General features: G+C 38.3%; 1 protein-coding gene across 1 annotated transcript in view; it reads right to left on the bottom strand.

The window, feature by feature from the left end:
- Positions 1-663: 663 nt before the first annotated feature.
- Positions 664-17500, bottom strand: part of LOC125042268 (probable G-protein coupled receptor B0563.6) — a 32895-nt gene continuing 16058 nt past the window's right edge. The window contains exons 2-3 of the mRNA XM_047637822.1: positions 4473-4643; positions 664-2028 (exon numbers count right to left, since the gene is read on the bottom strand). Coding sequence (XP_047493778.1) covers positions 1221-2028; positions 4473-4643 — 979 coding nt within the window. The 3' untranslated portion in view covers positions 664-1220. The remainder of the gene's footprint in view (positions 2029-4472; positions 4644-17500) is intronic.

Raw genomic sequence — 17500 nt, 5'->3', positions numbered from 1 at the left:
TTGTGTGGTGAATGTACAACGTTTTCGGTATGGAACAGGTACACATTACATTCAAGTTCATGCAAAAAAGAACTTGAAGAACACTGAAACTCGAACGCTAGGCAGTAACGCGATTGGTAGCTTAAGGCAATTCGTTAACTTTATTTATCAAAAAGAGAAGCGATGTTCCGGTTGTTTATGAGGCGCGTCGTGTGTGTTGCTCACTTGGACGAATTCGGTCTCTTCTAAATAGATTGTGATAGGACTCATTTGAGAATTTGAGATACTTGATGACATTGATAGGATCTTTTTTATACAAATATATATGATTCTTCGATGTCTGCATATTCTAAAACCAAAAGTCCTTTTCATTAGCATATTGTTATTTACTTATTTTTTTGTAAAGAATATCAACAGGTACTTCACATTTGAATTTGACCAAATAACATTGAACAAAATTTTCACGTTATGACTGGCTAAGAACCATCATAGGTCGAGTTTCAGCAGAGGTAAATTTAAATCTCCTATTTACCACTCATGTTTAAACGCACATATTTTATATATACTGTGTATGCACTATATATATATATATATATATATATATATATATACACACATATATATACATATATATACATATATATACATATATATATATATATATATATATATATATATATATATGCCGAACAATACAGAAAGGGTTCAGGATGAAACTATGTTTTACATTCCCGAATCTCTGAAGTTCAGTGCCAAAGGCATTGTATGCCTACGCCATCTCTGAAGTGCGTTATATAAACAGCCCTTATAAACTTAGTTACAGTAGAGGCAGTCACATATGTCCAAGATCGAGATGGTTGTTCCTCATCTACAGGTAATGTTCAGTGTCCTGAGAAGTTTGGCGGTTACAGTTTCCTATTGGCATGGCGAAATATATAAAACTAGACAATTTTGAAGGATAGAGAAAAGTAATAGATTTTTTTTTATGTGCAGCAAAACAAGCACGTCAATCTTGAACAATGGGCTCAGTGTGCCTGCGTCGCTTGCAACAAAGTCAGACTGCTACACTCACTAAGTAACATATACATGCTCCTAGACATATTTTTAAATAATATAGGAATATTTCTATCTCACTTATATCTAAATTCAACATGAAATATATTTCCTTATGCGTTTGTTTCACTTTATATACATTAGGAATTTGCCCTTATAGGCTTTGGTGTATTCCCTAGAGGTGGTTTTTAAGCATGGAATGACGACGTCTGCACAGTCATCTGCGGCTGCCCCGTCGTCATGCCAACTAGTGTTCTTCGGTAGTCGGGACTGAAGAGGAAATAAAGCACAAAGTTGAACACGTGACCGGACACCTCGAGGATGTCAGCCACGGCTCTGAAGTTCGGAAAGACGTCGTTGAACTGTATGATCTTGTACATGGCGCTAGGAATGGCGGAGACGTAGAAGAAGACCGTGATCGCCATCAGGAGGAAGAAGAGTCGCCGCTCTCTCTCCTGGCGGGACTCGTTGATGATGTCGCGGCCCTCGCGCTCGCGCTTGAGCTGTCTCAGCGTGTAAATGATGGCGGCGTTGAAGCAGGTGATGATGATGGCGGGCAGGAAACGCGAGTAGATTTCCCTGAACAGCTCGTACGCGGTGTACCAGTTCACGTACTCCTTCGTGAACGTGCTGTCGATGACGCAGCAGTCGGCCTCCTCGCAGCAGATGGTCTGGCTCAGCGGGCTCAGGCTGTACACGCAGATGGTGAGCGCGAGCGACATGAGGCACCGCACGCGCACCACCTCGAGGCGCTGCTTGGAGGAGAACTTGTGAGGACGGCACACGGCCAGACAGCGGTCGTACGACAGCCACACCACGATGTATTCGCTCATGGTGAGGAACAGGTTGACGAGGGGGATGCCCACGTGGGCGTAGTAGAAGGCTGCTGGGCGGGGCACGGGCATCTCTTGGGAGATCTTCGAGAAGGCCTCCAGGCAGAACGGCACGTTGAACACCAGGTACATCAGGTCACTCACGGCCAGATGGTTCAGATATCTGCAAGAACAAATACAATGTTTAAAACTAAGGAAATTAGAAAAAAAATATGGTTCAAATAGTACAGACGACTTTCTTGGTAGTTTGTAAATATACAGCCATCGTGTATTTACTGAACCTACTTTCCCTTCCCTAACCTAGCCTACTCCTCTTTGGTAATCATATGTATTCATGAGTCGCCCATCTGCCTCATTTGAGAGAAATTGTAGGAGGGCAATCTTTTGATCCTTGCTCTTAATATTTTTTATCTTTTTTTCTGTTAAATCAACGACTTTTTACACACACACACACACACACACACACATATATACATACATACATACATATATATATATATATATATATATAAATGTACATACATATACATATTTATATGTATGTATACATATACACATATATACATGTATCTATCAATCTACATTTGTATAATGTGTGCGTGTGGGTTTTGAAAGGGTGTTTTTTGTAAGAAAATAAGTAGTTGCTTCTTTATGTGCGCATTGATCTGATTGACTGTATACAAGACTTCCGTCGCGTAATTACCATATTCATATGATATAGTTTTAGAAACATATTATATCTGCCTCTTCATGTAGGTTTAAAACTAAAGAAATCTGAACATCATAGAGTAATACAGAACTAGGGTCACTTTTCTTGGTCGTTTAAAATATACAACCCCTTGTGCACTTAATGAACTGACTTTCCCTCCCTTCCCCAGCCTACTTTTGTTAATTACATGTATTCACGAGCCTCCCATCTGCTTCATCTAGGAGGAGTCGTGGGGGGAGGGGGGTCAGGTTCTTCTTAATTTTACCATTATTTTTTTATTTTTTTTTTTATCTCTGTTCAATCAACTTCTTGATTTTTTTTTTCATTCTGTTTCGTTTTTTCCTGTGCTCTTATTTTTAATTCTCTCTTTTTGGATTATTCTTTCCCTTATTTTTCTCCCCCTTAGTGTTCTTTTTCTATCATCTATCTTCCTTTTCGTTTCGTACAATCTAGACCGAAGTCATAAAGGTGCAATATAATCTAATCTTTTAATAAATGTTCACTATTCGTTGCATGTGGCTTGGCATGACATGTAACCATTAAGGTAAGTTTCTGGTAAATAGGTTTAATGACTTAATGCATTTAAGAAATGAACTAGCTTTTGCGATTAAATATTATATTATAGTTATATCGTATATGGCTTTTAAAATGTTTAGATTTACAGTCACTTGATATGATGAATCAATAACTATAATACGCAAACAAATTGCAACAATATGGAAACACACACACACACACACACACACACACACACACATACCAATGTAAGATGCTGAATTAACCTATCAACGTGAATATTCACTGACATCGATTTACTTATCAATTACGCAAGTAAATCCTCTGTGAAGCTAAATATAATGAAATGGACGTTCATTCTGTACTCTTCCTAATTACAGTTGATATGAATAGAAGTTGCTTAGAGGTGGAAGGGAACCAGGTTCTTTAGAAAAAAACAATATTATAAAAAATATATATATTATCATAACTGTAGGTTACTTTCTGGCCCACTTAAGATAATTAATGATATTGAAAAATCGAAAGTCGAGTTAACTAAGTTGTTGGGAATAGATTTGCTTAATTTTTATTTCTTGCTGAAGCGAACTTCTTTAAATCATATTTAAGAAACTTAGACTACAGAATCGAAAGCCAGCGCTCTTAGGTGTTTGGTGCTTTTGAAGTCTGTAGCAATGATTATCTGGAGTAAATTTACCCCCTGGTACCAAAAATTACATGGTAGTGGCCTGCTGCGGCGGATCTTGCTAGACTGCGTACATGATTTAACCTGCAATTGGTTGCGCCAGTTTAAAGATCAAGTAAATCTCAGGAAAAACAAGTGGCAACTCACCTCGGGCTTTGAAGTACTCGCTATGTCTCCTTTAATACTAGCTGATATTTAATACTTAATGTAACAGTGGTTTCCAATCCTTTTTTGCACTCGCGACCTCTTTACTCCAACCTACGACAACAACGCCATTTCCGAATCAGTCGTTCCATATATATATATATATATATATATATATATATATATACGTATGTATATTTTTTTTCTTCTTTTCTTTTCTTTCTTTCTTTGTTCAAAGTACCACGCCCTACTTGCCAATACGACGCCCTCGTCTTACTTTTAGAACACGCTCTTCTGACCTATAGGACACGCCCTTCTTATCTGTAGGACACGCTCTCCTAACCTAAAACCCCATTTTCTTACCTATAAGACTCGTCCTTCTTACCTGAAATACCATTTTCCTGACCTAAAACCCCATTCTCTTACCTATAGATCACGCCTTCCTTATCTAAAACACCAAACTCTAACCTATAGACCACGCTCTTCTTCCCGATAGGACACGTCCTCCTTACCTATAGGACACACCTTCCTTACTTATAGGACACGCCATCCTTACCTATAGGACACGCCCTTCATGGCTGGACGGGAGAGCACCACCAAGTTGAGCAGGTTAGCGAGGACACCGATGGACACCAACACCGGGAACACTATCTGGTACACCGCCCAGTGCACTTCCTCGTGTTCAAGCTCCTGGGTACAGTTCGGTTGCACTCGGTGGTCGCGCAGGCTTGGGGAGGGAGATAAAAAATAGGTTAAATATCAAAGTTGGTGAATGGTTAATGGTTAATACTTAACACTAAGAAATGTACTAGATATCAAGTCACTGAATGAGGTGATGGATAATGAAGATGATGAGGAATGGGGTGACTAGTGATGAAAAACAACAACATTGTAAATGATGAGTAATGAGGTGATGTCTAATGAATGAGGAGATGAGGGATATGGTAAATAATCATGAAAAAGGGATCGTAGAAGAAGAGTAATGAGATGATAGAGAATATGGTGACAAGTCGTGAAGAAAAGTTGTCTGTAAATGATAAGGAAATGAGGTGGTGAATAATACATGATGGGCAATGTGGTGACGTCATAAAAATGGATTGCAAATGATAATCAATAAGGGGAAGAATAATGGAGGTGATGATTGGGAATGTGGTCAATAGTCATAGGAAAAAAAGATGTCTGTATGAGTGATGTCTGGGGTATGTAATGAGCAAGGTGATGAATAAGATGATGTAATAAACGAAATGCATGATGTAAAGATGAAGTGACACACACACATACGCACACATACGCACACACACACACACACATACACACACACACACACACACACACACACACACACACACACACGCACACACACACATACACACACACACACACACACACACACACACACACATACGCGCACACACACACACACACACACACACACACATATATATCTTAACACAACTCTTCTCTACATTTTAATACATTAACTCCGAAAAAAAGACGAACAATTTTCAAAAATTGCTCTTGATGAATTGACCACTTTCCAACTGATGACGCAATCAATTTGATTGCACATGGAATTACGTCCTATGACTCCTGTAGATAAGAGCGAAAATGCCGTTTTCAACTGCCGCTACAGATAATTACACGAATGATCCCTAAATTATAGATAAGGAAAGCGACCAACCGACCACGTAATTGTTAGTAAAGTCTCGATCAATAGCGCACTCGAGCAACTTTGTCAACATTTGTCTGCTTGTGTTTTTACGTTGTGTGTGTGTGCGCGCGCGCGCGCGTGTGTGTGTGTGTGTGTGTGTGTGTGTGTGTGTGTTTGTGTGTGTGTGTGTGTGTATGTTTGTGTGTGTGTGGGTATGTGTGTGTGTGTGTGTGTGTGTGTGTGTGTGTGTGTGTGTGTGTGTGTGTGTGTGTGTGTGTGTGTGTGTGTGTGTGATAATAATGCCTAGAACAACAAAACAACAACAACACAGCAAAAGAAACAATAATTACAATAGCAATCAAAAGTATCATTATATTTTTTTCTCTGATCCCGCTCTCCGTAAGAAAAGTGAAAACAGGAGCACGACTTGTAGGGGGTAAAAGGACATGCCAACCACCGAAAGCTGCAAAGGGAGAAAGCAACGCAAGTGGACCAGTTGGAAGAAGGAATGAAAGGAGTTAGGACATAATAAGTGAATGAAAGGAGTTAGGACGCTATAAGTGAATGAAAGGAGTTAGGACGCTATAAGTGAATGAAAGGAGTTAGGACACAATAAGTGAATGAAAGGATTTAGGACGCTATAAGTGAATGGAAGGCGTTAGGAAACAATAAGTGAATGAAAGGAGTTAGGACATAATAAGTGAATGAAAGGAGTTAGGACGCTATAAGTGAATGGAAGGAGTTAGGAAACAATAAGTGAATGAAAGGAGTTAGGACACAATAAGTGAATGAAAGAAGTTAGGACACAATAAGTAAATGAAAGGAGTTAGGACGCAATAAGTGAATGAAAGGAGCCAAATCGCAATAAATGAAAGGGTGGAATTAGCAAGAAAAAGATGCGCGCTTGTCATAATACGAGAAATAAGGAGAATTCATAAACACGGCGATGTCAAAATGCCTTGATCAATAAACCACTGGTGCAACGAGACGGCTATTAATACCTGGGAATGGATAGAGCAAATATAATGTTACTAAATTAACAGTAGTAGAAGTAGTAGTAGAAAAAAAAAAAAAAAAAATATATATATATATATATATATATATATCATGATGACTTCAAGTTAATGTTAATAAGAAATCCAAGGTATGTAAACTCAACCGCAAAAGAAAATTGCGCTGTGTATAGTATATTCAAAACACAGTTTTTAGATACGACCAGACTCAAATATTTGCATCGAATAGAAGAAAGCGAAAACGAGTGACATGTAAGTAAATAATCATAGAAGACACACATCGAGAGAGAGACAAGAAAAGAGGTAAAATAACAATTTGAACAGCTGGGAGTGAAAGGAGAGAAAGACAGAAAATCACAGAATTCGGAGCTATACAGCCTCTCAGATGTCAAACACTGCCATTAGTTGTAATATTTTGATGGAACCTGAGATATTTATCTCATAAACTGTTTCGTAATTTTTTGTAGGATTGTATTTTATTTCAATTATTGTTTAAAGGGATATTTCTTTATTCGCGTTGTAAGATTGTGTGCTGTGAGTTGAGTATATTACTTATGTTTACTTACAATTAATACATTTTCTATGTACAATCATATTCTTTTGATTCGTTATCTTCATCATCTCTCACTCTCTCTCACCGTCTTCCTACCGTCTCCTCTCCTCTCCTCACTCTGATATTTATCAAGATTCTTTACTTTTTTCTTAATCTTGGCAGCGAGGTTATGGAAATTGACCATATAGTTAATGATTTATCGATAAAGGATGTAAAGAATCAGATGTATATCCATTTGGCTGTCTGAGCCGCACATGAAAGGGATATAAAGGCAGCATAATCTTGACTTAATTATGGAATTTGTCATACGACACTGTAGTGATTAATCAAGGGAAAACCTTCAACGACTAATGAAGCCATTTGCTCTTATCTCTTGCTCTCTATCTCTGTCTCCGTGTCTTTATTTCCGTATGTCTGACTATCATTCTCACTCTCATTATCTGTCTCTCTACTGAGTCAATTACTAGTTCTAAGTTTTACCGATCTTGTTTGTTTACACTTTACCTTGATGGTCGGAAAGATTTTCATTTGCTCAATAATATTTTTATTTTTTTTTTAATACAAATATAATAAGCATGGTAATAATAATAACAGTATCGACATTAATAGGATTAATAGGTAAAGATATATTTTCCCAAGAAATTCAAGGAAAGGGGAAATATGGCCCACGAATTGACTCCTGGGTAGCTCAGTTTTTTGTGGAGCCACCTATGTGCAACAAAAGTCACTATCCATTGGGCTACTGTTTTCCATCGCTTTTCTGGTTAGTGTTCTAGTAAACTGTGCCTGGCCGGATATACGTTATTCTTTAGGGTTTGGCTTTACGGTATTCGGAAAGTCGGTGAGTGTGATTTGGTTGTTGAAATAGTAAAAATGTGTTATAGTGATAGTGGAAAGGATTTAGTTGTATCAAAATCCCCGGTTTTAATGGAACAGTGTTATCGACGAAGTAACTGATGATGGCTGTTACACGTAAGTAGGCTTACGGTCTTCTGCTGTGTCTTGTATGGCAATCTAAACTATATGCAATCATTACATTAGCTGTTACTATATTGATTGAATAGTGAAGATATAACTTGTAACAGACGTATGAAGGAAGAGGCATGGGTAGCGTTCCTGACTATGCGGACAAAGAGTAAAAATCTGTAAACCATTATTTTGAAGAAAGAATAACTCAATAATAAATAAGCTCTGATCCACGAGAGAGAGAGAGAGAGAAAACAAAACAAAACATGTATACCAAGGTAAAAAGAAACGGAGGTTTTGTTCAAGCACTAAATTCATATTCAGTCACAGAAACAGTAACGAATAAATATTGTGTGTTCAACGGGCGAGTGTAAAATAAAGATACAAATGTTCAAAAGATAATAATAAATCATACTGATAATAAATAAATAAACAAAACATATATAAGAATTAAAAAAAATATACAGGAGGTGGGAGGGCAAAGTCTTTTGAAATCTTTCTTGATCTGCATTATTCAGAAGGACGGGCGTTAGAAGTCGTACATCTCAGGAAACTACAGGAGAAAATAGAATATTCTGTGTGACTTTGACGAAGGGAAATTGGTTGACGGAACACTAGCACAGACGGCAATCAAATTAGACTTTCGTAAGGGAAAATTAGTAAACATAAGAGGGGTGTCTAGTTGGGCCTTGATAAAGTCATTAATTACAGATATCTAATTATAGAAGCAATTGATTTTGTTAATTACTACTGAATTGGAAGTTTGTGTAATATAAATGATAAAAGTTGTGAAAGTTTTGTCGTAATTGATAATGGCGATGATGAAGTGGTAGTAATAATGATGATAAATAACAACCACAGTAATAATGATAATAATAATAATAATAATAATAATAATAATAATAATAATAATATAAATTATTATCATAATCATTACAGCAATAACAATAGACATAAGCTAACAAGAACTTTGATAACATTAATAAAAAGAAAATAAAGCACAGACAACCTGAGAAAGGAAATTCCTGCAACTACATAATTCATGTCTTTCCAGCAGCGTGATTGATTAGAACTAACAAAGAAAGTTTATTAATCCAATATAACGCTCTCCTCCTCACACATGTGCTACTTTTGATGGATGGTGATGTGTGTGTTTTCTTTGTTTGTCTTTGTATGTGTATTTGTGCTTATGTGTTTGGGTGCGTGTGTCTGTGTGAGTATGAGCTTGGTTGTTCGTGTTTGTGTGTGTTTATATATATATATAATATATATATATAATATATATATATATATATATATATATATATATGCATATTTATGCACATACACATATACATGTACATATACATGTACATATACATATTCATATACATATACATACACATACGCATATGTAAGTACACACACACACACGCACGCACACACACACACACACACACACACACACACACACACACACACACACACACACACACACACACACACACATACACACACACACATACACACACACACACGCATATATATGTATTTATTCTATTAATATTTTGACTTTCTCATATTATCAGGCAAATTATCTTTTATTTCTCGTCCCCTTTCGTTTTTCTTCTCTTTTAATTAGTGCTCCACCTGCTCACAGTTCACTCCTTCCTTCTCCCGCAGTTTCATTTCCTCTATTTTATTCTCGTCTTCCTCAGTCTCCACTTCTTTTCCATCATTCCTCCTTCCTCTGTCCTCGATATTTCCTTCAATATCCTTCCTCCTTTCCTCATTTTTTTCCTTCTCTACCCCCCCCCCCCTCTCCTTCTCAATGTCCCCCACCCTTAATTTTCTCTCCATCCCTTCCGCTCACTCATAAATCTACCCTCTCCCCTCTTACTCCCCATTTCCCCTCTTTCCTGCCCTCTCCTTCCCCCTCTTCCCTCTCTCCTTCATTTTCCCTCCCCCCCTCCTTTCCTTGCTCCTCCTCCTTCCCTTCCCCCTCTCCCCCCTCCTTCCCTTTACACAGAAACACGAATAAGTTCAGGACAATTAGGCGGGTGTAATAGATTATTGAGCGCCCCTAAAAAACTGTCTCGGAGGCTTTGTATTTTGGTGATGAATGCATTGACATAGTCACGTTGAATACCAAGCGTTCTGATATTGTGTTTACAATATTGGATCTACTCTATAAGAAATTCTATTCTCGTGATATATTGCGGCCTACATTATACTTATAGAAATGCCTTTATTATATGCCTATATTATGGGATGACTTGGGTTAGATGTATTCACTGAGCTACGATTCTTTCTCCTTTCAGGCGTTGCCTTAGGTGCTCATAGGATTTCATAAGTCATGTTCTTTGTCATGTCCTTAGCTGTAGGACTAACCATGCCATGAACCACAGCCATAAGTGCATCATAAGTCAAGACCTCGCGCTATAAATCGGAATTTTGTACCATACTTCACGCCATGTTTGTTTGCAGCTCAGTAAGCAAAGGAGTAACTTTCGACAAAAATACTTTCTTCTACGATATCGTGATTTTTTTCTTTCAAGATAACTCCATAATCCATGACTCTAAATAACTAATACTGAGAGAGCGAAAAGAGATGCAAATGCTACGAAAACCTTTGCAACTTTCTTGGTGCGAAAAGCCTTTCTCAAGTGTCAGGTAATTCGTAAAGTTCCATGTCCTTCGTGTTTTGTTTCTTATTTGTGGTTAGTAAGGATAAGTCCGATATGCGAAGCTGAGCCTCGCCCGGGCTATGCCCATGAGGGGAGCCCGGCCTGTGTCTAGGCGACAATTGCAACTTCTCGCGCCTGGGCGGGGCGCGAACCGCCGACCTCTCGGACTGTACTAGCCCGGAGGCTTGTGGTTAGTATATGACGCACGCGTACACACACACACACACAAGAAAAGAGAAGAAAACTTTTTTGAAACACGATTACACCTCAAGTATATTAAGTACATTATTTAAGCTCCTGGAATGGTTCATAGGATCGTGATACAAAACACACTTTACAAGATATTCTAACGAAATATAACTATATACCTGAGGATGAGAAATTACACCACGGAATAAAAATCATCAGTAATTCTAGTAACTAAACTCTAGTAACGTACGGCAATATACTGTAAAACTTGAAGATAGTATCGTAGAATACCTTTATCTCTCCAAATGCTCTCTAATGACTGGCTATTCCGCCTGAACAACATCAAGCTCAGCTGTCAGTAGTTTCCTCAGATGTACTTTTTACAGCCTCTGCTAACCTTCCACGAACATCATCCGTCAGTTCTTTAAGTCTTGCACCCTCTCTCTGCCCTAGTACTTGGTAACTTTCCTACTTGTCCTTCACCGTATGCCGTTCGCCTTGTCTGCTTTACTACCATTAGGTCTCTTCTGCATTAGCCCCGTAACGGGTCTCGCCTCACTTTGCACATCTTAATCTTCGGACAGTCTACCACCATTCCTTGCAGTTCTTGATTCATTTCAGGACTAAGTGGAGAAAATTTCTTTTGAATTCCAGTATATAGATGACATTACGTTGTCCTCCCTAAGGCTCTATTGGCGTTTTAGTTTTCTTCTGTCTTCCCATTTCTTTATTTATTCAATTTAACACGCATGTAGTTAGCGATGGGAAGTTATCTGTTTTGTGTAATCGATTTTTTGCAGTTATCTTTGTGGTCAGTAATCGTTTATCAATCGCTGATTTTCTTGGTGTTGTGTTATGACTCCTGTGTAGACTCCCTCAACCAGGCATTGGGACGTTAAAGAAAAAGCTTATTGAATTATAAAAACAATGACTATTCACTTCCCTTTGAAATGTGAATATTTAATTATGTAGCAGTCATAGTGGAATTCAGTATCGTTAGTGACGTACGAAAGCATAGGCAGCTTTGAATGAAATATATAATTCTGACAACCTGCACTATCCACATAAAAGTTGCATTTGTATTTGATTTGTTCTCTTCACTTTCTGTGACTCCAACTTGTGAGTCTATTCGTACAAACGTGCTATTAAATATCTGCTTCCTTTCTAAGGTTTACTATAAGATATATAAGGCTGATTTCTTTAAAGGGATAATGAAGATTTCTTTCTTTGAAGAAATAATAGGGTAAGAGAGAGAGAGAGGGTGGGGAGAGGGAGAGAGGGAGAGGGAGAGGGAGAGGGAAGGAGGGAGGGAGGGAGGGAGGGAGGGAGAGAGAGAGAGAGAGAGAGAGAGAGAGAGAGAGAGAGAGAGAGAGAGAGAGAGAGAGAGAGAGAGAGAGAGAGAGAGAGAGAGGGGGGGGGGGGAAGGGAGGGAGTGGGAGGAGGGGGGAGTAAGTGAAATTGAAAAAAAAAAGCTTCCTGGGTAACTGGATATGTTAAAGCAACTTCGAAAACACGCTTGTGTAATGGAAGAGAGCGTATCAGTTGGGCTTCTCTAAAGAAAAAGAATCTGGGCGAAAACAGACGACTTTTAGGATGGTTAAAAGAGGAGGGAGAAATAAAAGAAGAATTGAAAGGAAGGAAAGAAAGAGAAAAGGAAGAAAGAAGGGTGAGAGGAATTGGAAAAGAAAGGTGGTGATAAACAGAGTAAATCAGAGTGAAGAAAACACAGTAAATACAGGGATAGAGAAATTGAGAAAAGAAGAGACAAAATAACAAACAAAAGTGTGGGAGAGCAAAAGAAGAAATGATGGAGAAAAGAAGTAAAAGCAGAAAGAGAAGAAAATAAAAGGAAACAGCGGAAGAGAAAAACAATAAGTTAGATCTAAATACAGGTAATGGATGAAGGCCTAAACATGCAAGCAAAAATGTGTGTATGTAATATATCACATGATTGTTTGCTTATTACTAAATACAAAACAGAGTATTACTCCAATATCATAAGACATCCTCTTAAAATGCAGTTCACCCATAAATGTCTCAAGCAAATTCCACAAATATTCTTGCCTACATCAGTAAATAATAACTGCTTCCAAACTATCAAATTACATTTCATTACTTAAAATCAATCACTTTGATTCATTATATGAATAGACAATGGTTCAATGTTCAAACATATATATATTTTTTATTTTTTTTGTATATATATCTGTGTGTGTGTGTGTGTGTGTGTGTGTGTGTGTGTGTGTGTGTGTGTGTGTGTGTGTGTGTGTGTGTGTGTGTGTGTGTGTGTGATGGAGTACTAGGACAAAATACACTAACCGCCAAATTAAACCAACAGCAGCATGATGTTACTTTCAGACACCATGAACACAAACAGTACCAATTTTATTAATTGCCAAGAATATCCAATCACACTTTCTAAAATATCTTTCTTCTTTTTTACGATCATTTGTTTTATTATGAATGCTGTGGACGTTTTCTTTTTTTTCCCTCTCTCTCTTCTTGATATTATTTTTTCTTTTCCTTATCCACAGCATTCAACGCCCACTGCAGGGAGAGCGGCACCAAGAAAAAAAAAAAAAAAAACAGAATCAAGGTTGAAATCTTGCCGACCATATTAGACACGCCTACATTGTAAGCAAAGCTGTGGAGATCAGTGTAAAGCTTGCATTGGGGGTGTATTGGTATATTTGGTGGCGGTGGTATTGCTCTTTTGGGAATCACTGTGGCTGGTATTAGGGTTACTGTTGGTAGTAGTGGTGACCTTAATACTACTAGTAATAATATTTGCATTTCTGATGGTGGTGGCATCGATCATACTAGTCCTATTGATAATACCACCAATAATAACAATACTATTACACTAAATCAACTCGATTCTGTAAAATACTACTGGTAATTTTGGTCTAGTCTGAATAAATAAGATAACCGTCACATCTAATATAGTCAATCACTGAGGACTTATGGGGGGAGTACAAGTGCAAGAAGAATCTGATTGAGGTTGATATATCAGTCGAGTTGTTTCATCGGGTTAATCTGGTTAAGGGATGTATTATATGTATGTGCGTGTGTTCTGTGTACGCATACTTGTGTGATTGTGTGTGTGTATGCATAATTCCTTTCATCATTATGATAATGTATTCAGCATAAGGAGCGAAATTAGTCCGTGGAGGCTGTTTTCGTCGGAATTTACACCATCCCTCCCATTCTGAGGCAGCACAACACTCCTGCCTTGTTATGCTCCATATATGTATACGCTATATAAATATAAATAAATATATAAATACATATGTATGTGTGTGTGTGTGTGTACACACACACACACACACACACACACACACACACACACACATATAAATATATATGTATATGTATATGTATATATATATATATATATATATATATATATATATATACGTGTGTGTGTGTGTGTGTGTGTGTGTGTTTCCATTCTTTTCCTCTCGCTTACAATATCCCTTCGCCGTCTTCCTACAAATCATCTCTTTGTTCCTCTTCCACGTCTCACCTCTCCCATATATCATCTTCCTATTCCTCTTCCTCTTCTCCCTCCTTTCCAGTCTCTTCTCCTTGTATTTGTCCTTAAGAAAAAAAAAAAATGTAAGAATATCCTAGGATCGAATGGCATGACGCAGGACAGACACGTGACCGGTCGCTTCGAGGCCGCGACTGCGTTGTGTCAGGGTAGGAGGGGGGGGAGAGGGGGCGGGGAGTAGGAAGCGTGGGTGTGCGCAACAAACACTTCTCACTGTTAATTTATAAATCTGTGTATATATCACTTATGCGGCTACACCTTTTCATGTATCTATAGGACATATATACACATACGCTCTTGCCCGCACGCGCGTCTCTGTGTGTGTGTGTGTGTGTGTGCAGGGGCGGATCCAGAACTATTCTGAAGGGGGTGCAGTTGATAAAGGGGGGCGCTTACAACCCTTCGGTAGTTGATATTGTACCATCATTATGTTGCTGTGGGAAATCAGTTTAGTTTACACCGTAGGTCATGCTCACTTTAGGGGGTTTTAAAATTGTTTATGGGAAGTTTTAGCCATGCTACCTTTTATACCTTGCCACTACCTCGACAGAGAAAGATTGTCATTCTATGTTTTATAATGATTTGACAGTGAGAATGATAATTGCCGATTATATGTTTCGCTTTTGGATGATCCGAGAACGATGGAGCCCATGAGGTTCCTCCGTCAGTATATCATATGTCATTTCATAGAAAAGGGGCGCCGCACTTTCAACATAGGACGCCATACCAGTTACAGAGCAGCGATTCATGAGTTGGTGCTGGAACAATCTCACCCACTATCGCTATATTTCAATTCTGCCGCAATAGTAGTCAGAATGAACATGAAAATGCCTGCGTAAGGGCCACCTGCTGTCTTTTGCGCACTAATTCTGTCCTCCGGTGAAGCCTCCGTCGCCGCCGCTTCGTCGCACCTGAAGACCTTTCGCGATGAAAAGCAATCACGATCACGTGTATAAATGCACCGGGTCTTCTTGCATTCTCATGCCCTCTATCGCATGCAAATCTCATGCACAGGTGCATATAATCACCAAGCATTGAGAACTTGTGCATGTGTCCTCGCTGCAATGTTCAAGCATGGAATCACTGACCTAACAGCTTTCACCGTCAAGCAGACTAGAAATAATAACCCACTACATAGATCACCCACTGGCTCACACTCGGGAGAAGCCATCCCAGCATCCAGCTCCCCGATCGAAGCCTCATCAGTTGTGTCCTTCAGATTAACTTGGACCAAACTCATTACTTGGCTGGGCGCTTCTCAAATCGTGCCTTTTTATAGTCCATGTTGATTACTCGGTGAATTGTACTCAGACCTTCATTTAGCGATGGATGGAGAATCGTGCATGTTTGAAATCACTAATTTGTATCAAATTTATTCAAACCTTCGTTTTTTTTTCTTCCTCCTCCCATCCATATGTCTTTCTCTCTCTTCTTTTCTCATCTCCTTTCTTCTCTTGTTTTTTCTTCTCTCCCCCTCCCCCTAGTTCTCTCTCTCTAGCTTTTTCCTTTTCTCTTTCTCTATTAACATATCTACCTTTATCTATCTATACATGTTTATATCTATTCATCTATTGATCTATCCTTCTCTACCCATTTCTCCGTCCCCATATCACTGTCTCTCCTACCTATCTCTGTCTCTCTCCTCGCCCTTGACCTCAGTCTATCCCCAAATCCTCTTAGTGGTTTATGTTGTGACAGTGACTAATGACGGTTCGCTCTTCAGAAAATTAGATCTCTTTCTGAAGTGTATATATTTGGCTTACATTTATACATGTATATACGTAGTCAGGTCAAGAGAGACACGATACGGGAGATAGAGATATATGGATTAATAGGGAAATAGAGAGGTAGGAGACGAGTTTTTTTCTCTTTAGCTTTCTCTATATGAAATATATATATAGCTAACATACACTGTATATGTGTGGAATACATGTTTATACATAGACAGCGCGAAGAGAGAGAGGATGCTGGAGACAGAAATAGATGAATAAAAAGAGAGAGAGATGGCCGTTTTTTTTTTATTGGACGAAACGTGATTATTTTTCATTGTATTATTATCGTTCCGTTACGCAAGCCTATTATACTGAACTGCCATTGAGAAATTTGACCAGGGACGTCGACCAGTAAAATGAATAAAGAAAGGGACGTCCTTTGTGAACAAGTAACTAGATTATTGAATTCGTAAACAAAAATAAAGACTCGCTGAATATATTCCTGAACAGAAATAAACGAGAAAAAACTAATATGCGAATAATCAAAAATCCACAGAATATATCCCTAAACAAATAATAAACACGAAAATAAACTTATAATGAAAGAAAAGGAAATGTATGTATATACACATATTTGTATATATGTATATATATAAATATATATATGTATATATATAAATATATATATGCATACACACACACACACACACACACACACACACACACACACGCACACGCACACGCACACGCACACGCACACGCACACGCACACGCACACGCATACGCACACGCACACGCACACGCACACGCACACACTCACACACTCACACACTCACACACTCACACACTCACACACACACACACACACACACACACACACACACACACACACACACACACACACACACACACACACACACACACACACACACACACACACGCGCGCGCACACACATATATATATATATATATATATATATATATATATTTATTCATTTATTTACACACACACACACACACATTTACATGTGTATATATATGTATATATATATATATATATATATATATATATATATATATATATATATATATATATATATTCCTAAAATAAATCAACGAAAGAAAAAAACTCAAACACGTCGACGATGTTCTTAGCAATATATCGAAGCCATCGCTGCGATATATACAAGCGAGGAAATCAAAGCGCCGGAGTAGAGATTGATGGCATCTCTCCACTCGCTTGTTGGGTGGAAGACCTTTTTATAAACATCGGGTCGAGAG

Source organism: Penaeus chinensis, chromosome 3 (assembly GCF_019202785.1).
Source record: "Penaeus chinensis breed Huanghai No. 1 chromosome 3, ASM1920278v2, whole genome shotgun sequence".
Taxonomy (NCBI): domain Eukaryota; kingdom Metazoa; phylum Arthropoda; class Malacostraca; order Decapoda; family Penaeidae; genus Penaeus; species Penaeus chinensis.
This window is presented reverse-complemented; position numbering and strand designations above follow the sequence as displayed.